A 25256-nucleotide genomic window follows, 5' to 3' on the forward strand; every position below is an offset into this window, starting at 1 on the left:
TACACCAGATATCGGAAAGGGGTTAAAAAGAGGCAAATACATATTAAAGAGCTGTAATTCCTAAACCCTTACTCCAATTAGGATGTGAATATCCTCAAATTAAAGCAAACTTGTACTTTAAAGGGAACCGGTCAGCAGGATTGTGCTGAGTAACCTACAGTGTCAGGTTGGCACCGCTATACTGATTAAAATTATACCTTGATTGATGTTTTGTGGTTGTTGTTTAATCTTTATGTTCAGTTCTGAGTTAATGAGATTATCATGCTCCGGGCCAGGGCGATCTTTATGTGGTGCTCTGCTTAGCTATTTAGATTGATGGCTTATGACAGGTCACTGATACCTCAGTGGCCTGCCCCCCTATTTTATATACTGATTATTAACTAAGGTATCATTTTAATCAGTATAACGGCACCAACCTAACACTGTCTGTAGGTTACTGTGCTCAATCCTCCTGACAGGTTCCCCTTAAGCCCTTATTGATTATAATCAAAACTGTATTTTGAATATGTTCTGGTAATCCATTAAAATGCCAAAACTTGCGTCATTGTCCAAACATTTCTGGACCTAACTGTAGGCCACCCAACTCATCAAAGCATGTACGCAGGATTTCTTGCATGAATCGTTTTGAAGATTTGCAACATTTTTACACAACACAGAGTTTCTCAAAAATAGTGACTTTTAGCGTGGTTATGCCAGTTTTGTCAAAATGCCAGAGTTGGGGCAGGGATGTGATGGGAACAAAACGCCATAGCTTGTCTAATTCATGACTAGCTGTAGCATAACTAACGACAAACATTGCTGGTCTTGATGAACTGGGCCTTCATATTGGAAAAGCTGACTAGTGTGCTACACAAAATAAGAAGTGTCAGCCTATTTTGTCAGGGTCTGGCTAAAGATAACCTGGAATACTCAATTTTTTTTTCTTTGGGGTTATAAAAAAAAAAAAAAAAATGAATATTGGTGTCTTTTCTTTTTAAATAACAAAACCGAATATCTGTAGAGCAATATTCACAAGTAAGCACCAGAAGATAGGACAGAGAGTTCAGGGAGTCAGACAAAAAGTAAACATTTTGCCTGCAGCAGCTGCATATTGTGACTTACCTAGATCTCCTTTCTGGAATACCACTAAAACCAGCAAATGACTGACTTCGAAGAATCCCATTAGGCCCTCCTGGAGGAAATGTCTGAGAGCCTACAGACATGATGTCAGGACTTCGAAAAGATAACTCTAAGAGGAAAAAAAAAAAGCAGACTTTATTTAATGCACAGTCTGTGTAAAACGAACACAATAAGAAGTGTTCTGTGTAATTACATCTGATAAGTGAAATCTGAGCCACGATGATTTAAGGCAAGTGATGACTTTCTACATTAGGGGGGCAAATGAGTTCAAGCAGAAACACTGTTCTGTGATTATTACAGCTAAATGAGATGATATATATTAAGGCAGTCTTTGGATCTTTATTTCTATAGCTGGTAAATAGCATCTACTACAGCAACATTGCATTAAGCAAACTTGGCATGTTACGCTACAAACAAATGTGAAGCCAAAAATTCCAGAGAACAAAAGAAATATGTAAAATTTGGAAATACCGTAGGTTATTCCAATGAAATGAATGATATTCATTTCATTAAAAAGGGGATATTGCACTGGATTTATTTATTTTATTTAAAACCAAGTTCCTCGTCAATTGCAGCTGCTCCACTTATGGAACAGATTTCTTTCTGTGCCCCTCCATTTGAAACTAAGGCTACTTTCACACTAGCGTCGTACGACGCACGACGAATTGCGTCGTTGCGACGTACCGACGCAAGCAGTGAAAGCGCTGCATCACGGGGGCAGCGGATGCTGTTTTTCAACGCATCCGCTGCCCCATTGTGGTGTGCGGGGAGGCGGGGGCGGAGTTCCGGCCGCGCATGCGCGGTCGGAAAAGACTGTCTCGACGCACCAAAAAACGTTACATGCAACGTTCTTTGGTGTCGACGGACCGACGCAACAGTCGCGACGTGTGGCAATGCGTTGAACTGCGTCGCTAATGCAAGTCTATGGAGAAAAAACGCATCCTGCAAGCACTTTTGTGGGATGCGTTTTTTCTACAAAACGACGCATAGCGACGTGCAGTGCACGACGCTAGTGTGAAAGTAGCCTTATACCCCAAGATAAGAAAGAATACCCAGTATGCAAATTTTCCCTTTACCCAACTGGGCGTACACCACTAGAACTAAAATCAGGGGACTGTTAGGCCATGTTCACACATTGCAAAGCTGTAAAGAAGCTACTTACAAAGAGCAAATTTTGCTGTGTTTTTATTGTGTCTTGTGCATGCTGATAAAGTTTAGTGCCCCCCAAAAAACAATATGCAACTTAGTAAGGTTTTTGCACCAAAAAAAGGTAGCAAAACCTGATACCTGTGTTTGTTTGCAATTACTAATTACTTTCTACGGGCGAAAAAAAAATGCTGCAAATGCGCTGAAAGAATTGACATGCTGCAGTTATCAAAAACGCAGCAATTTTCAATTCAGTCACAAAAAAAAATGTGTGAATGAGATTTCTCAAATCTCATAGCTTTTGCTGGTACTGTAAAACGGAGCTTAAAATTTGCCTTTGAAAAAATGCAGCAAAAACACAAGTCTTTAATCACTCGGTTGCGGTTTGAGGTAGACATGGGAAGCGGTTTCAGTAAAACGCCAAGGTTGCTTTAATAAAACTCCATAAACCGCTCAGGATAACAAAACAAAAAAGCAGCCTTTTCTGGCACAAAAAGTAAATGGTCCATACAGTAGTGAGGTTTCGACTGCTCGAGTTAGTGTCTAGCTCTTTAGTCTTTAGCAAAGGCAAACAACACTGGAGATATGTACACCTCCACACACAAAACCTGAATAAGGCTACTTTCACACTAGCGTCGTGCACTGCACGTCGCAATGCGACGTGCCGACGCAACGACGCTAGCGTTGAAAGCGCCGCACAACGGGGGCAGCGGATGCAGTTTTTCAACGCATCCGCTGCCCCATTGTAAGGTCCGGGGAGGAGGGGGCGGAGTTCCGGCCACGCATGCGCGGTCGGAAATGGCGGACACGTCGCACAAAAAAACGTTACATGTAGCGTTTTTTTGTGCCGACAGTCCGCCAAAACACGACGCATCGGTCGCACGACGGATGCGACGTGTCGCAATGCGTCGCTAATGCAAGTCAATGGACAAAAAACGCATCCTGCAAGCACTTTTGCAGGGTGCGTTTTTTCTCCAAAACGACGCATTGCGACGGAGGCCAAACAACGCTAGTGAGAAAGTAGTCTAAGACAACTGGTCTCCTTTTTATCTGCGGTATCATGCCCAGGGTGGGGGACAGTTGAGCAGTCAGTCCCACCCATCTTTCAACTGCTCGTAATCCGGCCCTGATATGCCCTATTAACTCTTTCTGCACTATATATATGCTGGTACCTACTTTTCTGATCTTACATCACCAAGGCTACCAACCTTGATGATTCATATCTCCCCTCAAGGACCTGTCGAGCAGCCATCTTACCAGGGCTGTGGAGTCGGATTTCATTTTGGTGGAGTCGGAATAAAATGGACAATATATAATAAATTGGGTACAGTAGTTCAGTGCAGGATGTGCTGTAATTTTTCATAAGGCTATGTTTCCATGGGGCATATTGGCGGCGCTTTGGAGGCAGCGGATACCCCGCTCCGCCCAAAGTGCCTCCCCCAGTTGTACGTGTGGTGATTCCGGATGTGTTCACTGAACACATGCGGAATCACTGCATCGGATTCATAGACCAGGTTATTTATCTTGTGGAGACGGAGCGTCTACGCAAAATAAATAGACATGCCACGGTCGGTAAAGACGCACTGCATGTCAGGATACGCAGGGAAGCCGGATGCGGCCCTGCACGCATAGTGGAGACGGGATTTCATAAAATCCCCTCCACTGTGCTGTAACATCTGGACGCTGAGGATTGGACGCTGCGGCTGTACGCAGCGTCCAATCCGCAGCAAATACTGAATGAATACGCCCCATGGAAACATACCCTAATAATTTGGGAAAGTTATGAAATGTTCTATAAAGGTCTGTTCTCTTCCTGATCTAAGGATCTGGGCTTTCAGTCAAGATGAATCTGTGCTGCACTTCGTGTACTTGCTCAGTAGTGAGGTAGTGTTGTGGGGTCGGAGTCAAATGGAGGAGTTGGAGATCTGGCTTACCAACTTTTGTTCACCTGGGCAATCAAAGCACAACCGCTTAACGACCACCAGTACGCCTTTTAAACAGCGGCAGTTAAGGGGCCTTGGACTTATTCTTAAGCGATGATATTTAGCGGCGCTGAGAAATAAGGGTATAACGCACCCCAGCATCGAAAAATCTCTGTGGTCTCAGCTACTGGGGGTAGCTGAGACCCTGGAGAACATGATCAGGGCCAGCTTTTGCAGCACCCCTGGTCATGTGATCTTCGTTATTCTTCACCGAATAACAGCGATCACAAAAAAAAGTCTGATTTAAAATTTATTTCTCTCTCCTCGGATATGATTTAACTTAAACTTATCAAGGAAGAAAGAAATTGGCTCCCCGACACCACCATGGTACCTTATCCGTGATCCCCCAACTTCATATGCAGAAAGAAAATGGCAGACGCATGCGCAGTGCACCCGCCAAGATCTGCCTCCTTGCACTTGGCAACCGCTGGGATTTTTCTTATTGCCTGATGGTTTTGTATTACTGTGATGGGGTCTATCACAGTGATCAAACACCCCCAATATTTGCAAATATGGCAGCACTTGGGCTATGCCTCTCCCAGTAGTTGTTGTGGGAGAGAAGATAGATACACTACGTCCAAGTGCTGCCCTGTCAATGAAGAAAATTTAAAGAGGAAAATCTAATTTCTACCTCCGTAAATAAAAGTAAAAAAAAAGAAAAAAAAAAAAAGGATCTAAAGAGATATATATTTTTTATTTTAGAGAGGAGATATGCTTCCCTACGTACGAGTCAGTGATATAAAATCCAGAGTTTTATTTCCTCCAGCACAGTAAGTATTGCGAGGGTTAAGTTATGGGCTGGTTTTTAGGGAAACATTAATAGAGCGGGGGTGGGAGTCCCCCCCCTTATCTCCACCTACAGAGCTACCTACAGAGCTAGCACAACTGTGTGCTGACAGGACCTTGGTGAGGTCACATTCATGTGATCAGTCACATGGTTGAGGAGTCAACATGGTCTGGGCTTAAATGGCTGAAGAAAAGAACTTTCAGCGTTCAGTGTGTTCAACTGGAGAAGAAGAAGCACTGCAGGAGAGTGCTGCATGGAATATTGATCTTGAATTGTGTGTGTTCTGTCATCCGTGAACGGGAGGAACCCCGCTCACAGAAGGACTGTTTGTTCTGCCACTATTTTGTTTTGTTTTCCTGTTTTGCCCAGAGGGCTGTATTTTCTTTACTACACCCTGGTTTATGCTGCCAACAATAAACCAAAGGAAGTTCTTAAAGCCTCAGTGTACCTGTGTCTACCTCCATGTGCAGCCGTGTGAGCAGCTCTACCACAATATAATATACCGTATTTTATATGCTACTTGGCTGTGGTATATTTCTCTGCTGTATCTGTGCATCATGAATCGTGGTGTTAAAGAGGGGGGCCCACTGAGACTTTCGCCCAGGGCCCTCAAAAACCTGGAGCCGGCCCTGGCTTCACTGATTGTTCGTTGCCGGCCGGGCGGGTGTGACCAATCAGCGACAGGCGCAGTCCGGCCGCGAATTGGCATGGAATTTGAACCACGCTTCGCTAATTGGTCGTGCCCGGCTGACCGTATCCTGTGTATAAATTGCATTATTCTGAAAACTTCATAAATAAACTACATACATATTCTAGAATACCCGATGCATTAGAATCGGGCCACCATCTAGTAGTTATATACTCACCTTCCGGCATCCAACGAAGCTGTCCTGATGCGCGCGATGCTGCCGTCAGATTCCGTTCCCAGTGATGCATTGCGAAATGCATCACTGGGAACGGAAGCTGGCGGCAGCATCGCGCGCATTGGTGGACGTCGGAAGGTGAGAATAGCACAATATTTTTTTTTTTTTTTAAATTATTTTTAACATTATATCTTTTTACTATTGATGCTGCATAGGCAGCATCAATAGTAAAAAGTTGGTCCGGGATGGGGCGACACACTGGCACTGACTGGAGGGGAGTAGGGAGGGGGCACTGACTGGAGGAGAGTAGGGAGGGTGTTATGACCCCAATGGCAGAGGGTCTCAAAAGTACATACCAAGTCTGCAAACACAAAAAACCAGCTCATAGGGCAGTGGTAACTGGGCTGACCATATATCTAATCCTAGCATCACAAATAGCAGCAGCCGGGGAACGTGCCTACGTTGGTTCTAGACGTCTCGCGCCAGCCGGAGAACTAACTAACCCTAGAAGGGAAAAGATAGACCTTTCTTGCCTCCAGAGAAAAGACCCCAAAAGTTGGATACAAGCCCCCAACAAATAATAACGGTGAGGTAAGGAGAAAAGACAAACGTAAGAATGAACTAGATATTTAGCAAAGAGAGGCCCACTGACTAATAGCAGAATATAGTAAGATGACATATACGGTCAGCAAAAACCCTATCAAAATTTCCACGCTGGATATTCAAGAACCCCCGAACCGTCTAACGGCCCGGGGGGAGAACACCAGCCCCCTAGAGCTTCCAGCAGAATCAGGAATCACATTTAGTACAATCTGGACAAAAAATAATAGCAATGCAAATAACCAAAAAACAAGGAAGCAAGACTTAGCTTAATTTTGCAAGATCCAGGACCAGCAGACAGGAGCAAACAAAGGAACTGATTACAACGATGCCAGGCACTGGACTGAGAATCCAGGAAGTTTATATAGCAACACCCCTGGACTAACGACCCAGGTGGGTGCCAAACTGAGGAAAGACAATCCCAGAGTCATATCACTAGTGACCACAAGAGGGAGCCAAAAAAGTCTAATTCACAACAGTACCCCCCCTTTAAGGAGGGGTCACCGAACCCTCACCAAGACCACCAGGGCGATCAGGATGAGCAGCGTGAAAGGCACGAACTAAATCGGCCGCATGCACATCAGAGGCAACCACCCAGGAATTATCCTCCTGACCATAGCCCTTCCACTTGACCAGATACTGAAGCCTCCGTCTGGAGAGACGAGAATCCAAGATCTTCTCCACCACGTACTCCAACTCGCCCTCAACCAACACCAGAGCAGGAGGCTCAACAGAAGGAACCACAGGTACAACGTACCGCCGCAACAAAGACCTATGGAACACGTTGTGAATGGCAAACGACACCGGAAGATCCAAGCGAAAGGACACAGGATTAAGGATTTCCAATATCTTGTAAGGACCGATGAAGCGAGGCTTAAATTTAGGAGAGGAGACCTTCATAGGAACAAATCGAGAAGACAGCCATACCAAATCCCCAACACGAAGTCGGGGACCCACACCGCGGCGGCGGTTGGCAAAACGCTGAGCCTTCTCCTGTGACAACTTCAAGTTGTCCACCACATGATTCCAGATCCGCTGCAACCTATCCACCACGGAATCTACCCCAGGACAGTCAGAAGGCTCCACATGTCCCGAGGAAAAACGAGGATGGAAACCAGAGTTGCAAAAAAATGGCGAAACCAAAGTAGCGGACCTAGCCCGATTATTAAGGGCAAACTCAGCCAACGGCAAGAAGGTCACCCAATCATCCTGATCTGCAGAAACAAAACACCTCAAATAAGCCTCCAGAGTCTGATTAGTTCGCTCCGTTTGTCCATTAGTCTGAGGATGAAAGGCAGACGAAAACGACAAATCAATGCCCATCTTAGCACAAAAGGATCGCCAGAACCTGGAAACAAACTGGGATCCTCTGTCAGACACAATATTCTCAGGAATGCCGTGTAAACGAACCACATTCTGAAAGAACAAAGGAACCAGATCGGAAGAGGAAGGCAGCTTAGGCAAAGATACCAAATGGACCATCTTGGAAAAGCGATCACATACCACCCAGATGACAGACATGCCCTGAGACACCGGAAGATCTGAAATGAAATCCATGGAATGTGTGTCCAAGGCCTCTTCGGGACAGGCAAGGGCAAGAGCAACCCGCTGGCACGAGAACAGCAAGGCTTAGCTCGAGCACAAGTCCCACAGGACTGCACAAATGACCGCATATCCCGTGACAAGGAAGGCCACCAAAAGGACCTAGCCACCAGATCTCTGGTGCCAAAAATTCCCGGATGCCCTGCCAACACCGAGGAATGAACCTCGGAAATGACTCTGCTGGTCCACTTATCTGGAACAAACAGTCTGTCAGGTGGACAAGAGTCAGGTCTACCAGCCTGAAATCTCTGCAACACACGTCGCAAATCCAGAGAAATGGCTGATAGGATAACTCCCTCTTTGAGAATACCAACTGGTTCTGCGACTCCAGGAGAGTCAGGCACAAAGCTCCTTGAAAGAGCATCAGCCTTCACATTCTTTGAACCTGGTAAATACGAGACCACAAAGTCAAAACGGGAGAAAAATAATGACAAGCGGGCCTGTCTAGGATTCAGGCGTTTAGCAGACTCGAGATACATCAGATTTTTGTGATCAGTCAAGACCACCACACGATGCTTAGCACCCTCGAGCCAATGACGCCACTCCTCAAATGCCCACTTCATGGCTAACAACTCCCGATTGCCAACATCATAATTCCGCTCAGCAGGCGAAAACTTCCTAGAGAAAAAAGCACATGGTCTCATTACAGAGCAACCAGGGCCTCTCTGCGACAAAACGGCCCCTGCCCCAATCTCAGAAGCATCCACTTCAACCTGAAAGGGAAGTGAGACATCAGGCTGGCACAAAACAGGCGCCGAAGTAAACCGGCGCTTCAACTCTTGAAAGGCTTCCACGGCTGCAGGAGCCCAGTTAGCAACATCAGAACCTTTCTTGGTCATATCTGTCAAAGGTTTAACAACGCTAGAAAAATTAGCGATAAAACGACGGTAGAAGTTAGCAAAACCCAAGAACTTCTGAAGACTCTTAACTGACGTGGGTTGAGTCCAATCATGAATAGCTCGGACCTTGACTGGGTCCATCTCCACCGCAGAAGGGGAAAAAATAAAACCCAAAAAGGGAACCTTCTGTACTCCAAAGAGACACTTTGAGCCCTTAACAAACAAAGCATTCTCACGCAAAACCTGAAACACCATCCTGACCTGCTCTACATGCGAGTCCCAATCATCAGAAAAAAACAGAATATCATCCAGATAAACAATCATAAATTTATCCAGATACTTCCGGAAAATATCATGCATAAAGGACTGAAACACTGAAGGAGCATTAGAGAGCCCGAAAGGCATCACCAAGTACTCAAAATGACCTTCGGGCGTATTAAATGCAGTTTTCCATTCATCTCCTTGCTTAATGCGCACAAGGTTGTACGCACCACGAAGATCTATCTTGGTGAACCACTTGGCACCTTTAATCCGGGCAAACAAGTCCGACAACAGAGGCAAAGGATACTGAAATTTAACAGTGATTTTATTCAGAAGCCGATAGTCAATACAAGGTCTCAAAGATCCGTCCTTCTTGGCCACAAAAAAAGAATCCCGCACCAAGAGGAGAAGAGGATGGACGGATATGCCCCTTCTCCAGAGATTCCTTGATATACGAACGCATTGCGGTATGCTCAGGTACAGACAGATTAAATAATCTTCCCTTAGGAAATTTACTACCTGGAATCAAATCTATAGCGCAATCACAGTCCCTATGAGGAGGAAGAGCACTGGACCTGGACTCGCTGAATACATCCTGGTAATCAGACAAATACTCAGGAACTTCCGAAGGAGTAGAGGAAGCAATAGACACCGGCGGGGAATCACCATGAATTCCCTGACAGCCCCAACTTGACACAGACATTGCCTTCCAATCCAAGACTGGATTATGGGTCTGTAACCATGGCAGACCCAAAACGACCAAATCATGCATTTTATGCAGAACAAGAAAACGAATCACCTCCCGATGTTCAGGAGTCATGCACATGGTTACCTGTGTCCAAAACTGCGGTTTATTTTCCGCCAATGGCGTAGCATCAATACCTCTAAGAGGGATAGGATTTACCAACGGCTCAAGAACAAAACCACAGCGCTTGGCAAACGACAGATCCATAAGACTCAGGGCAGCACCTGAATCCACAAACGCCATAACAGGGTAGGAGGACAATGAGCAAATTAAAGTCACAGACAAAATAAATTTAGGTTGCAAATTACCAATGGCGACAGGACTAACAACCCTAGTTAGGCGTTTAGAGCATGCTGATATAACATGTGTAGAATCACCACAGTAAAAACACAACCCATTCTGACGTCTATGATTTTTCCGTTCATTTCTAGTCTGAATTCTACCACATTGCACCAAATCAGGTGTTTGTTCAGACAACACCACCAGAGGATTCGCGGCTTTGCGCTCCCGCAAACGCCGGTCAATTTGAATAGCCAGCGCCATGGAATCATTCAGACCTGTAGGAATGGAGAAACCCACCATCACATTCTTAATGGCTTCAGAAAGGCCATTTCTGAAATTTGCGGCCAGAGCACACTCATTCCACTGAGTAAGCACGGACCATTTCCGAAATTTTTGGCAATACACTTCAGCTTCATCCTGGCCCTGAGAAATAGCCAGCAAGGCCTTTTCTGCCTGAATTTCAAGATTGGGTTCCTCGTAAAGCAATCCGAGCGCCAGAAAAAACGCATCAATATTTGCCAATGCCGGATCTCCTGGCGCTAGCGAGAAGGCCCAATCCTGAGGGTCGCCCCGTAAGAAAGAGATAACAATTTTTACTTGCTGAGCTGAGTCTCCAGATGAACGGGGTCTCAGAGAAAGAAACAATTTACAATTATTCCTGAAATTCCTAAACTTAAATCGGTCTCCAGAGAACAGTTCAGGAATAGGTATTTTAGGTTCAGACATTGGACTACTGGTAACAAAATCTTGTATGCCCTGCACACGAGCAGCAAGCTGATCCACACTTGTAATCAAAGTCTGGACATTCATGTCTGCAGCAAGCACAAGCCACTCAGAGGTAAAGGGGAGGAAAAAAGAGAGGAAAGAAAAAAAAAAAAAAAACTCAGACTTTCCTTTCTTGTAATCCCACTTCTGCAATGCATTAAACATTCAACCTTGGCCTGGCATACTGTTATGACCCCAATGGCAGAGGGTCTCAAAAGTACATACCAAGTCTGCAAACACAAAAAACCAGATCATAGGGCAGTGGTAACTGGGCTGACCATATATCTAATCCTAGCATCACAAATAGCAGCAGCCGGGGAACGTGCCTACGTTGGTTCTAGACGTCTCGCGCCAGCCGGAGAACTAACTAACCCTAGAAGGGAAAAGATAGACCTTTCTTGCCTCCAGAGAAAAGACCCCAAAAGTTGGATACAAGCCCCCAACAAATAATAACGGTGAGGTAAGGAGAAAAGACAAACGTAAGAATGAACTAGATATTTAGCAAAGAGAGGCCCACTGACTAATAGCAGAATATAGTAAGATGACTTATATGGTCAGCAAAAACCCTATCAAAATTTCCACGCTGGATATTCAAGAACCCCCGAACCGTCTAACGGCCTGTGGGGAGAACACCAGCCCCCTAGAGCTTCCAGCAAAATCAGGAATCACATTTAGTACAAGCTGGACAAAAAATAAGAGCAATGCAAATAACCAAAAAACAAGGAAGCAGGACTTAGCTTAATTTTGCAAGATCCAAGACCAGCAGACAGGAGCAAACAGAAAGGAACTGATTACAACGATGCCAGGCACTGGACTGAGAAACCAGGAAGTTTATATAGTAACACCCCTGGACTAACGACCCAGGTGGGTGCCAAACTGAGGAAAGACAATCCCAGAGTCATATCACTAGTGACCACAAGAGGGAGCCAAAAAAGTCTAATTCACAACAGGAGGGGCCAATTCGCCAGCCTCGACCAATCAGCGACGCGGGATTTCCGTTACAGACAAACGGACGGAAGTACACCTTAGACGAAATTATATATATACTAGATGGTAGCCCAATTCTAATGCATCGGGTATTCTAGAATATGTATGTAATTGCACAGCCTATTGCACAGCCCACGTAGTATACTGAACAGCCCACGTATATTGAACAGCCCACGTAGTATATCGCACAGCCCACGTAGTATATCGCACAGCCCACGTAGTATATCGCACAGCCCACGTAGTACATCGCACAGCCCACGTAGTACATCGCACAGCCCACGTAGTACATTGCACAGCCCACGTAGTACATTGCACAGCCCTGGGCACACACTGTACCTATAGATGCCCATCACTGGGCACATGCCATCTAACGTGTGACCGTCCAGGTCCTGCAGCATATATACAGGTGGGTGTCCTCATCCCACACCTTCTTACCTCTCCTCACAGTCCCGGCATTTAATAATAATGGAGACAACTTTACAGAACAGTTCTTCCACCATAGTGCCGCCGTCCCCTCCTACACGTACATGTCCCGCCGGCTCCCAGGCTGGGGTCTTGCACAGACCGGCACCTGTCAGCAGCAGCAGTCAGGCCGTACAGCGCCGGCAGCACTAGGCACCATGCTTGCCAGGGCTGTGGAGTCGGAGTCGTGGAGTCGGAGTTAGTTTTGGTTGGAGTCGGAAGAAATGTACCGACTCCAGCTTAAAAAAAATGTATTAATATTTCATAATTGAACTTTCATATGAATTTTATAAATGTTACTCAAATATATATGTTCTATCAAACTATGAACAACAGTGATGAGCAGTTCTGCTGGAGATAGAGACATTTCTTACTTCTTGTGTGTCACTGTTCTCCACTGCCCTTTTCTAATCTTATACTTGGTTAACCTCATGCTGCCCCAACCCCCCTACTTACAATGTATGAAACTGAAAGTGAAAATGTGTTGCAAATTCTTAGTAGTAAAGCTCCTCCTCTAGACTAGATGTTTACTAGTTGTGCGTCTTCCAAGCATCTCACAGCTGCTACTCAGAAAAGGAAGACTGTAAGAAGTATTATCCTTTCAACAAACTTTGCATCATTTACTGTGAGTACATGAGGAATAACAGTATTACTGACCACTATATCAGTTGTACGGCCTGGCAATAATTTTGTACAATTGTTTTTAGGAAAAACAATTGTCATTTGGATTGTGAATGCAGAATTAAAAACCTGAGAATGTCAAAGAAGCGTCACATTAAATCAGCTGTATTTGAACATTTCACCATCACTCAAGATTATGTCTGTCAGCGTATGACAAATAATCCAGACGAAAACAAATGCTGTGAAGCCAAGATCAGTGCATATTCAGGCAAAGATTAAAATGCTCCTACGAGAGCTTCTAATCTAAAGAGACATTTACAGCGCTTTCATCCAGAAGTACTGAAAGCAGTGGATGAGAAAGACTGCATCCAAACCAATGAACCAGTGCCCAGCTCTTCCAACCAAACAAAGGAGCAGAGAACTTTGCAGCCATCAGTTGCAAGATAGTTTGTCAGTGACAAAGTTACTGTGACAATGACAGTAGATACATTTAAAAAACAGATCATAGAGCTTGTTGTAAAGGATAGTGTGCCTATTTCATTATTTTCACGACCAGCTTTTATGTGTCTGAATGGGGAAATGGCTCGCAAGCTTGGTGTGTCTCTGGAGAGAGAGAGTATTCGAAAATTAGTAATCGAAGAAGCTTTTAAACAAAAGGAAGAACTTAAAGGGAACCTGTCACCCCGTTTTTTCAAGATGAGATAAAAAAAGCGTTAAATAGGGGCAGAGCTGTGCTTTACATTAGTGTATTTTTTGTGCCTTTATTCCCCACCTATGCTGCCGAAATACCTTTGTAAAGTCGCCGTTTTGGGCTGTCACTCACGCTGGTCTGGTCATATGGGCGTGGTGACATTGCTGTTTCTCCCCCAGATCTTTCTCATCTTTCCGTTGGTGGCGTAGTGGTGTGCGCATGCCCAACAGGCGAATCCACTGCGCAGCTGAAGGAAAAGGGCGCGATCTGCGCTATTCAGCGGTTTATCGGTGGGCGCGGCCATCTTCCTGAGGCCGCACGTGCGCAGATGGTAGTGCTCGGCTTCCCGGGGCTTCAGGAAAATGGCCGCGGGATGCGCAGATGGAGATCGCGGTGGCCATTTTCCTGAAGCAGAGTCCGCATCTCGGCTTCAGGAAAATGGCCGCCGCGATCTCCATCTGCGCACGCGCGGCATCCCGCGGCCATTTTCCTGAAGCCCCGGGAAGCCGAGCACTACCATCTGCGCACGTAAACGGCGACTTTACAAAGGTATTTCGGCAGCATAGGTGGGGAATAAAGGCACAAAAAATACACTAATGTAAAGCACAGCTCTGCCCCAATTTAACGCTATTTTTATCTCATCTTGAAAAAACGGGGTGACAGGTTCCCTTTAAAAAAACTCTCAAGGGACGCTTTCTGTTTCTAAAAAAATGGATGCCTGCACACGTCACAGAGTGAACTATTTTGCCATCAATGTCCGATTTGTTTTGACAAAAATGAAATAGTTACCAAGACATTGGCAGTAAAAGACACCAAAGCTCATCACACCAGGGAGTTTCTCCAGGTCTTGGTGGAAAAGGTTCTGCAAGACTATGAACTTAAAAAAGAGCAAGTTCTTTCTGTCGTAACTGACAATGCTTCAAATATGATAAGTACTATTAAGCTAATGAATGAGAGCAATGATGTGACCAGCAGCTAGGAGAACATTCTGGGTCCACAGAAACAGAAATGTTTGAAATAGAGGAACACAGTATTGTAACTGAGGAGCAAACTGAAGTTGCTTCAGATGAACAGCAACATGATAGTTTAGATGATCTTGTTGAAACTGTGTCAATACGTTCTTTCATTCATCACATGCGCTGTGTTGTGCATACGCTACAGCTGGCTATAAGAGACAGTCTGCAAGAAGGACATGCTACTGCACTGATTGGCAAGATGAGAAAATTGGCTACTGTTGCCAGAACCCCTAAAGTTGACTCAATTTTGAAGAGACGTGCTGGAAAAGGGGCAATTATTGATCAAGCCACACGATGAGGCAGTACTTTCTTAATGATTCAGCACTTGGTTGAACTGAAAACCTTTCTTGTAGACATCGCTAACCCTCAACTGACGCTAGAAAGTCAGTGGAATCAGGTGACTGAGCTGGAAAAATTGCTAGAGCACCCATTTACAGTGACTAAAAAATTACAAGCAGAGGACTTAACTCCAGGTATTTTCTTAAAGGAGTGGAAGAACCTGATGTTTCGCCTGTCCCAAAGAGGAGGGTTAATTTCAAGTGGCATTGCTACATCAATGAAACGGAGAGAGGAGCTACTATTACAAAAACGGTAATTAGTCTTACCGGTAATAGTATTTCCAGGAATCCATCCTGACAGCACCATGGAGGTTGTCTTCTTATCCACAGTGGGACAGGAAACCACGAGCATAAAAGGACCCTCCCCTTACAAATCATCAGTGTTTTTCCTGTCCCACTTTGGATAGGAACTACGAGCTCCGGCAGGCTCCGTTTGGGGAGTGTGGATCGGGGGGTTTAGGCCCTTATTTACCCTTCCCACTACAAGACCCCATGTGCTGAAACCCGACACAGGGTCCCTCAGTTTACCCAGTGCAGCGCTGCTCCTGGGATCGCCGGTCGGTTCCTCCGGGGGCTCTTGACCGTGCACGCCGCCCGAACGTTCCCGGGTCCGCTCCTGTGAACAGGCAGGCGGCCCAGGGGCTCACCGCATCACTGGAGCGCTGTAGCGGCATAGCCTCTTCCGGGTCGCGGAGGGCGGGGTCGGCGTCTCCGTCTCTATGGTGGAGGCGGAGCACTTCCGGGGCATGCCGGCGAGCGCGAACGCTCCAACGCCAGGATTCAAGTATAAAGGTAAAAAGAGTGTGTAGGGATCTATCCTGCACATGATCCGAAATGGAGGATACCGCCAGGATAGAGGGAGAAAATCAGGCGCACGTAAGTCCCCTAAAAAGGGCGACTGCTTATGCTTACCTCCCGATTCCATGCACATCCTTCTAAAACGGGGCTGTTTCTATTATTATAGGTAGCCCCCGCCACCGTGGCTAAGAAGGGGAAATATAAGAAGTGCCCTATATGCTCCATTAAGTTAAAAGACATGGCAAAAACCCCTGTGTGAACCCTGCACTAACCGTATCCTGGGTGAAGAGCAGGCCTCTCTCATGTCTAACATGCGGGCTATTATCAGGGAGAAGGTGCAGGCGTCAGTCTCTGGATTAATGACTCCTCAACCCTCACAGTCGGATAATAGGAAGAGAATGAGGGATTCGGACTCTACGTCTGAAGGAGCATTGTCCAATTCAGATCTGGAGGAAGACGAGTTTAGAGACCCTCCTGAGAAAGGGAAAAAATACTTATTTTCTTCAGTGGACACGGATGAGCTGCTAGGTGCTGTGAGGCACACCATGCAAATTGAAGAACCGCCAACTTCTCGTTCAATACAAGATGAGATGTTCGGCGGATTACGAGCTCAGACCTCAAAAGTCTTTCCCGTTAATGCTCATATTCGCGGAATGATTCTGGAAGAGTGGGAGGAGGCGGAAAAACGCCTAATTATCCCAAAAGACTTTAAATTACGCCTCCCATTTGATCCAGCGGAAGTCAAGGACTGGGAGGATGTCCCCAAGATAGACATCCCTCTAGCTAGAGTCTCCAAAAGAACTGCAATACCCTTCGAGGACTCATCTAACTTGAAGGAGGCTATGGATAGGAAAGCAGACAGTCTCTTAAAAAGAGCTTGGGAGAGCTCAGCAGCTGTGATGCGTGCAAACATAGCGGCGACATCAGTAGCACGGTCTATGCACTTATGGGTAGATGACCTAGCGGAGCAACTTTCCTCTAAAACCCCTAGGGAAGCTATATTAAAATCCCTTCCCCTTCTTAAAATGGGAACAGATTTTCTAGCAGACGCATCGGCAGAATCAGTAAGATTTACGGCCAGAAATCAATCCCTAACAAATGCGGCCAGAAGAGCGATCTGGCTTAAAAATTGGTCAGGGGACGTACATTCCAAAAATAAGCTCTGTGCCATCCCATTTTCAGGCGGGAGGGTATTTGGGCCGGTACTAGACGACATTTTAGAGAAAGCGTCAGATGATAAAAAGGGGTTCCCAGAGGACAAAAGCAAAAAGTTTCAGCCCTTTCGGAGGTCACGGTTTAATCAGAGAACTGACTATAGGGGGAAAGGGAAACAAGGAAGGTGGAGTTACCCAAAGGGTGGAGAAGCTAAAACTAAAAGTAAAGAATCCACCTTTTCAGGCTCAACATCAGGTTACCACAGGAAGTGACGCCACCAGTGTGGGGGGGGCGTTTAACCAGTTTTCTGGAGGGCTGGCAAAAAATCACTACAAGCCCATGGGTGTTACAACTAGTGGCTCGGGGTTACAGAATAGAATTCTCCTCCCCTCCCCCACGGAAATTCCTAATCTCCAGCTCCCATCTCGCTTCCTCATCTCCCATGTGGGTGGATATTCAGGATCTACTAAAAACAGCCGCAATTGTCCCAGTGCCTCCCCAAGAAATAGGACAGTGGTTTTATTCAAGCCTATTTTCCATTATAAAGCCCTCGGGGGAGTCGAGAACCATTATAAACCTCAAACACCTAAATTCATGGGTTGTGTACAAACGATTCAAAATGGAGTCACTAAAATCTACGATTCTCCTCTTGGACAGGGGGGTGGTGATGTGCACCTTAGATTTAAAGAGTGCGTATTACCACGTTCTTATCTGCCTAAACCACCAAAAATATCTGAGATTCGCAGTAGAAAAAGAAGGAAAAGTCCTTCATTACCAGTTTCGCTGCCTTCCGTTTGGTCTAGCTTCGGCCCCAAGGGTCTTTACGAAAATTATGATAGAGGTAGTAGCCTACCTAAGAAATCAAAATATCATAATCGTTCCGTATCTGGACGACTTCTTAGTGGTGGCAGACACAGTAAGTCAACTCAGAACCGACTGTCAGTTCGTAATCTCCACTCTGCAGAACTTGGGATGGATCATAAATTGGGCAAAATCCGATCTAGTTCCCAAACAGAGGATAAAATTCCTCGGAGTCATACTAGACTCAAACGTGAGAATGTCTTTTCTGCCAGAAGAAAAACTGCGAGGCATAATAGACAAGATTCATCTTTTTACAGAGAGCAGAATTTCCATCAGAGATGCCATGAAGATCCTGGGGCTGATGACGGCTTGCATGCCTTGTGTAAATTGGAGTCAATTTCACTCCAGACGGCTTCAACAGGCGATTCTCTCGTCCTGGGACAGAAAACAAGGTTGCTTAGACAAAGTGATACATCTACCAAACCAAGTGAAGACTTCGTTACGTTGGTGGACAGATCCCAAGAATCTCAGGCAAGGAGTGACCTGGAATCATGTTCCCGAGGTGATAATTACCACGGATGCAAGTCAGCAAGGCTGGGGAGGTCACATCCAGGGAAGGTATTACCAGGGTCAGTGGACTCGGGAAGACAGTACACGGTCCTCAAATTTCAGAGAACTGCTCGCAGTCTGGAAGGTTCTATCTTCAGCACAAGCCTTGGTGAAGAACAAACATGTAAAAGTACTCTCGGACAACACAACAGCAGTTGCTTTCCTTCGACATCAGGGTGGTCCGAGGCACAGGGCTCTACAACAGTTGGCGGAACGAATCTTCAGGTGGGCAGAGGTGACGGTACTCTCGATCTCTGCTGTTCACTTGGAAGGTTCCAGCAACCAAGTGGCGGACTTCCTGAGCAGAAGGACGATTCTAGCAACAGAATGGGAGTTAAACAACGAGGTTTTCAAAGACTTGTGTCATCGTTGGGGAAACCCGAAGATAGACCTCTTTGCAACCAGACAGAATGCAAAGGTCAACATCTTCTATTCGCTGAACCCTCAGGAAAACCCGGCGGGAGTCGATGCCTTCTCCCAATCATGGGAAAAAGGTCTACTGTATGCGTTCCCTCCACTTGCACTAATACCAAGAACTCTCAGGAAAATTGCAGAAGACAAAGCCAAGGTCCTGCTCGTGGTACCGTACTGGCCGAAGAGGAGTTGGTTTGCCTTACTGAAAAAGATGTCAAAGGAGAAACCAATTATTCTTCCGCAAAAAAACAGATCTCCTCTTTCAAGGTCCCATTCTTCACCGGAATCCAGAAACCCTTCATCTATCAGCCTGGATCCTGAACGGCAAGTCCTAAGGGCAAAGGGTTTATCAGATGAGGTGATTTCTACATTAAAAGCAAGCAGAAAGCCAGTAACCTCTTCAATCTATTCCAAAATTTGGAAAAAATTCTGCAGCTACTGTGGAGAAACTACAGTCGATACTGACCGGCCTAATATACCTAAAATCCTTGACTTTTTACAGGCAGGGTTTAACGCAGGTCTTAGACCTAGTACTTTAAGAGTACAAGTAGCGGCCCTTAGTGTTTTTTATGATTGCACTTTATCAGCTCACCCATGGATAAGTCGATTCTCCAGGGCGGTTACAAGACTAAAACCATTAATAAGGAAAACTATTCCACCATGGGACTTAAATTTAGTCCTTAATGAATTGTGTAAAATTCAGTTTGATTCAGAGGATAATCCAGACATAGGTAAATTGTCCCTAAAAACGGCCTTTCTTGTAGCCATTACTTCGGCAAAGAGACTAGGAGAGCTTCAGGCCCTCTCTATTCAGGACCCATATTTACAGGTCTTTCATGACAGATTGGATCTGAGACTGGACCCAGCTTTCCTCCCGAAAGTGGTCTCCGAATCAAATATCAATCAGGAGGTCATACTTCCTTCCTTTTTTCAGTCACCCAGAAATCAAAAGGAGTCTCTTTACCATAGCCTGGACGTTAGAGAATCAGTTCTTAAGTACCTAGAGGTTACAGCACCCTGGAGGGTAGATAATAATCTTTTTGTTCAGTTTAGAGGCCCAAATAAGGGTAGAAAGGTGTCTAAATCCACAATCGCGAGATGGATTAGATCTACAATAATTTCGGCTTATAAAGCCCGGGGGGAAGGATCCGCCGGGATATATCAGAGCACATTCGTCTAGGTCAATGGCAGCCTCATGGGCAGAAAAAGGGGGGGCTTCAGCAGAGCAAATTTGTAACGCCGCTTCCTGGTCAAATCTTAGTACGTTCTCCAAACATTACAAACTAGACGTGATGTCAACGCAATTGAGTTTTGGCAGGAGGGTACTCCAGGCAGTATTCCCACCCTAGGAAGTAGTCTGCTTTGGTACTTCTCCATGGTGCTGTCAGGTGGATGACCTGGAAAACGGTAATTAGTCTTACCGGTAATAGTATTTCCAGGAATCCATCCTGACAGCACTGCTAGTTTCCCTTCCCATGCTAATTTTCTAAGAACTGATGTGACGTAAACATTTGTATCTTGTTGGTGTTTAACCCCTTCGTGACATGCGCCGTACTAGTACGGCGCTGCCGGCACTGCATTAGTGCCAGCCGCAGTACTAGTACGGCGCCCCGATCACCGCGGTCTCACGCTGAGCGCCGCGGTGATCGGGTGCGGGTGTCAGCTGTATATGACAGCTGACACCCCGCAGCAATGCCCACGATCGGCGCTGTCGCCGATCGCGGGCATTTAACCCCTCTGATGCCGCTGTCAGTAGTGACAGCGGCATAGAGGGGGATCGCGCAGGGACGGGGGCTCCCTGCGCTCTCCCACCGGAGCAACGCGATGAGATCGCGCTGCTCCGGTGACCTGGAAGGAGTCCCCGGATCCAAGATGGCCGCGGGACTCCTTCCGGGTCATAAGATGACCCTGCTTGCCGGCGTCTGCTGAGAATCCTCATAGCAGGCGCCGGCAAGCCTCTGTTACGTGCCTGTCACATCGGTGATCAGACCGAGTGCTATGCACACGGTCTGATCACCGATCTGTGATGTCCCCTCCTGGGACAAAGTAAAAAAGTAAAAAAAAAAAATTTCCAAATGTGTAAAAAAAAAAAAAAAAAAAATTCCTAAATAAAGAAAAAAAAAATAAATATATTCCCATAAATACATTTCTTTATCTAAATAAAAAAAACACCACACAATAAAAGTACACATATTTAGTATCGCCGCGTCCGTAACAACCCCACCTATAAAACTATATCACTAGTTAACCCCTTCAGTGAACACCGTAAAAAAAAAAAAAAAAAAACGAGGCAAAAAACAACGCTTTATTCTCATACCGCCAAACAAAAAGTGGAATAACACGCGATCAAAAAGACGGATATAAATAACCATGGTACCGCTGAAAACGTCATCTTGTCCCGCAAAAAAAAAGCCGCCATACAGCATCATCAGCAGAAAAATAAAAAAGTTATAGCTCTCAGAATAAAGCGATGCAAAAACAATTATTTTTTATATAAAATAGTTTTTATTGTGTAAAAGCGCCAAAACATAAAAAAATTATATAAATGAGTTATCGCTGTAATCGTACTGACCCGAAGAATAAAACTGCTTTATCCTTTTTACCAAACGCGGAACGGTATAAACGCCCCCCCTAAAAGAATTTCAGGAATTGCTGGTTTTTGTTCATTCCGCCTCCCAAAAATCGGAATAAAAAGCGATCAAAAAATGTCATGTACCCGAAAATGGTACCAGCAAAAACGTCAACTCGTCCCGCAAAAAACAAGATCTCACATGACTCTGTGGACCAAAATATGGAAAAATTATAGCTCTCAAAATGTGGTGATGCAAAAACTATTGTTTGCAATAAAAAGCGTCTTTTAGTGTGTGACGGCTGCCAACCATAAAAATCCGCCCAAAAAACGCTATAAAAGTAAATCACATCCCCCTTCATCACCCCCTTAGTTAGGAAAAATAATAAAATTTTAAAAAATATATTTATTTCCATTTTCCCGTTAGGCTACTTTCACACTAGCGTCGGTACGGGGCCGTCGCGCTGCGTCGGCCCGACATACCGACGCATACTGTGCAAGCGCCGCACAACGGGGGCAGCGGATGCTGTTTTTCCACGCATCCGCTGCCCCATTGTGAGGTGCGGGGAGGTGGGGGCGGAGTTCCAGCCGCGCATGCGCGGTCGGAAATGGTGGACCGGCAGCACAAAAAAAGTTACATGTAACGTTTGTTGCTGCCGGCTGTCCGCCACAACACGACGCAACCGTCGCACGACGCTTGCGACGTGTGTCAATACGTCGCTAATGTTAGTCTATGGGGAAAAAACGCATCCTGCAGATGACTTTGCAGGATGCGTTTTTTCGCCAAAACGACGCATTGCGACGTATGCAAAAAAACGCTAGTGTGAAAGTAGCGCTAGGGTTAGGACTAGGGTTAGGGTTGGGGTTAGGGTTTCAGTTAGAATTGGGGAGTTTTCACTGTTTAGGCACATCAGGGGCTCTCCAAACGCGACATGGCGTCCGATCTCAACGCGTTTGTTTGCGTTAAAAACACATGCGTTTTTATAGAAAAAAAACAGAACACACTGAAAAGTCACCCACCACCATCAAGGTGATAAAGGGATCCAAACCCTAACCCTAACCCTACCCCTAAACTAATCCCTAACCGTTTAATGAACATTTTCTGACAGTCATAGTGCCACGTATTTCAGTGCCACGTATTTCAGTGCCACGTATTTCAGTGCCACGTATTTCAGTGCCACGTATTTCAGTGCCACGTATTTCAGTGCCACGTATTTCAGTGCCACGTATTTCAGTGCCACGTATTTCAGTGCCACGATATTTCAATGCCACGATATTTCAGTGCCACGTATTTAAGTGCCACGGTATTTCAGTGAAATACGTGGCACTGAAATATCGTGGCATTTACGTGAAATACGTGGCACTTAAATACGTGGCACTTAAATACGTGGCACTTAAATACATGGCACTTAAATACGTGGCACTTAAATACGTGGCACTTAAATACGTGGCACTTATATACGTGGCACTTAAATATCGTGGCATGTACATGAAATACGTGGCACTTATATACGTGGCACTTATATACGTGGCACTTATATACGTGGCACTTATATACGTGGCCACTGAAATATCGTGGCCACTGAAATATCGTGGCACTTATATACGTATATACGTATATACGTATATAAACGTATTTCAGTGCCACGTATTTCAGTGCCACGTATTTCAGGTTAGGGGTAGGGGTAGGGTTAGGGGTAGGGTTAGGGTTTTTTGGTTTTTTCTTGTTTTCTTGTGTTTTTCTATAAAAACGCATGCGTCTAAAAAAACGCATGCGTTTTACCGCGATTACATGCGTTTTTTCACACATGCGTTTTTAAAAAAAACGCAAGTGTGAAACCAGCCTTATCCTTGGGAAAATAAAAACATGGGGGCTAAAATATAATTTTCGTGGAAAAAAATATATTTTTTATTTTCGCGGCTCTGCGTTATAAACTGTAGTGAAGCACTTGGGGGTTCAAAGTTCTCACAACACATCTAGATAAGTTCCGTGGGGGGTCTAGTTTCCAATATGGGGTCACTTGTGGGGGGTTTCTACTGTTTAGGTACATCAGGGGCTCTGCAAATGCAACATGACACCTGCAGACCAATCCATCTAAGTCTGCATTTCAAACGGCGCTCCTTCCCTTCCGAGCTCTGCCGTGCGCCCAAACAGTGGTTTATCCCCATATATGAAGTATCAGCGTACTCAGGACAAATTGGACAACAACTTTTGTTGTCCAATTTCTCCTGTTACCCTTGGGAAAATAAAAATGTGGGGGCTAAAATATAATTTTCGTGGAAAAAAATATATTTTTTATTTTCGCGGCTCTGCGTTATAAACTGTAGTGAAGCACTTGGGGGTTCAAAGTTCTCACAACACATCTAGATAAGTTCCGTGGGGGGTCTAGTTTCCAATATGGGGTCACTTGTGGGGGGTTTCTACTGTTTAGGTACATCAGGGGCTCTGCAAATGCAACATGACACCTGCAGACCAATCCATCTAAGTCTGCATTTCAAACGGCGCTCCTTCCCTTCCGAGCTCTGCCGTGCGCCCAAACAGTGGCTTATCCCCATATATGAAGTATCAGCGTACTCAGGACAAATTGGACAACAACTTTTGTTGTCCAATTTCTCCTGTTACCCTTGGGAAAATAAAAATGTGGGGGCTAAAATATAATTTTCGTGGAAAAAAAAAATTCTTTTATTTTCATGGCTCTGCGTGATAAACTGTAGTGAAACACTTGTTGGTTCAAAGTTCTCACAACACATCTAGATAAGTTCCGTGGGGGGTCTAGTTTCCAATATGGGGTCACTTGTGGGGGGTTTCTACTGTTTAGGTACATCAGGGGCTCTGCAAATGCAACATGACACCTGCAGACCAATCCATCTAAGTCTGCATTTCAAACGGCGCTCCTTCCCTTCCGAGCTCTGCCGTGCGCCCAAACAGTGGTTCCCCCCAATGTATGGGGTATCAGCGTACTCAGGACAAATTGGACAATAACTTTTGTGGTCCAATTTCTCCTGTTACCCTTGGGGGAAAAAAAATTGCGGGCTAAAACATCATTTTGTGGAAAGAAAAAATGATTTTTTGATTTTCACAGCGCTACATTCTAAACTTTAGTGAAACAACTGGGGGTTAAAAGTGCTCACCACACATCTAAATAAGTTCCTTAGGGGGTCTTCTTTCCAAAATGGTGTCACTTGTGGGGGTTTCCACTGTTTAGGCACGTCAGGGGCTCTCCAAACACGACATGGGTTCCGATCTCAATTCCAGCCAATTTTGCATTGAAAAGTCAAATGGCGCTCCTTCCCTTCCGAGCTCTGCCATGCGCCCAAACAGTGGTTTATCCCCATATATGAAGTATCAGCGTACTCAGGACAAATTGCACAACAACTTTTGGCATCCAATTTATCCTGCTACCCTTGGGAAAATAAAAAATTTGGGGCAAAAAGATCATTTTTTGTGAAAATTAATATTAATTTTTTTTTACGGCTCTACATTATAAACTTCTGTGAAGCACTTGGAGGTTCAAAGTGCTCACCACACATCTAGATAAATTCCTTAGGGGGTCTTCTTTCCAAAATGGTGTCACTTGTGGGGGTTTCCACTGTTTAGGCACGTCAGGGGCTCTCCAAACACGACATGGGTTCCGATCTCAATTCCAGCCAATTTTGCATTGAAAAGTCAAATGGCGCTCCTTCCCTTCCGAGCTCTGCCATGCGCCCAAACAGTGGTTTACCCCCACATATGGGGTATCAGCGTACTCAGGACAAATTGCACAACAACTTTTGGGGTCCAATTTATCCTGCTACCCTTGGGAA

At 45.3% G+C, this 25256-nt stretch overlaps 1 protein-coding gene across 9 annotated transcripts in view; it reads right to left on the reverse strand.

Annotated features, from left to right (window-relative positions):
• RIPOR2 (RHO family interacting cell polarization regulator 2) overlaps positions 1-25256 on the reverse strand; it is a 254439-nt gene that overhangs the window by 131803 nt on the left and 97380 nt on the right. For 7 of the 9 annotated variants that reach the window (XM_077269995.1, XM_077269990.1, XM_077269993.1 and 4 more), the window contains exon 2: positions 1102-1228. In XM_077269995.1, coding sequence (XP_077126110.1) covers positions 1102-1228 — 127 coding nt within the window. Of the gene's footprint in view, positions 1-1101; positions 1229-4199; positions 4318-4578; positions 4603-25256 lie in introns of those variants that run through there. The other 2 variants (XM_077269994.1, XM_077269992.1) reach the window with 2 other exon arrangements.

This window comes from Ranitomeya variabilis, chromosome 6 (genome assembly GCF_051348905.1).
Source record: "Ranitomeya variabilis isolate aRanVar5 chromosome 6, aRanVar5.hap1, whole genome shotgun sequence".
Lineage (NCBI taxonomy): Eukaryota > Metazoa > Chordata > Amphibia > Anura > Dendrobatidae > Ranitomeya > Ranitomeya variabilis.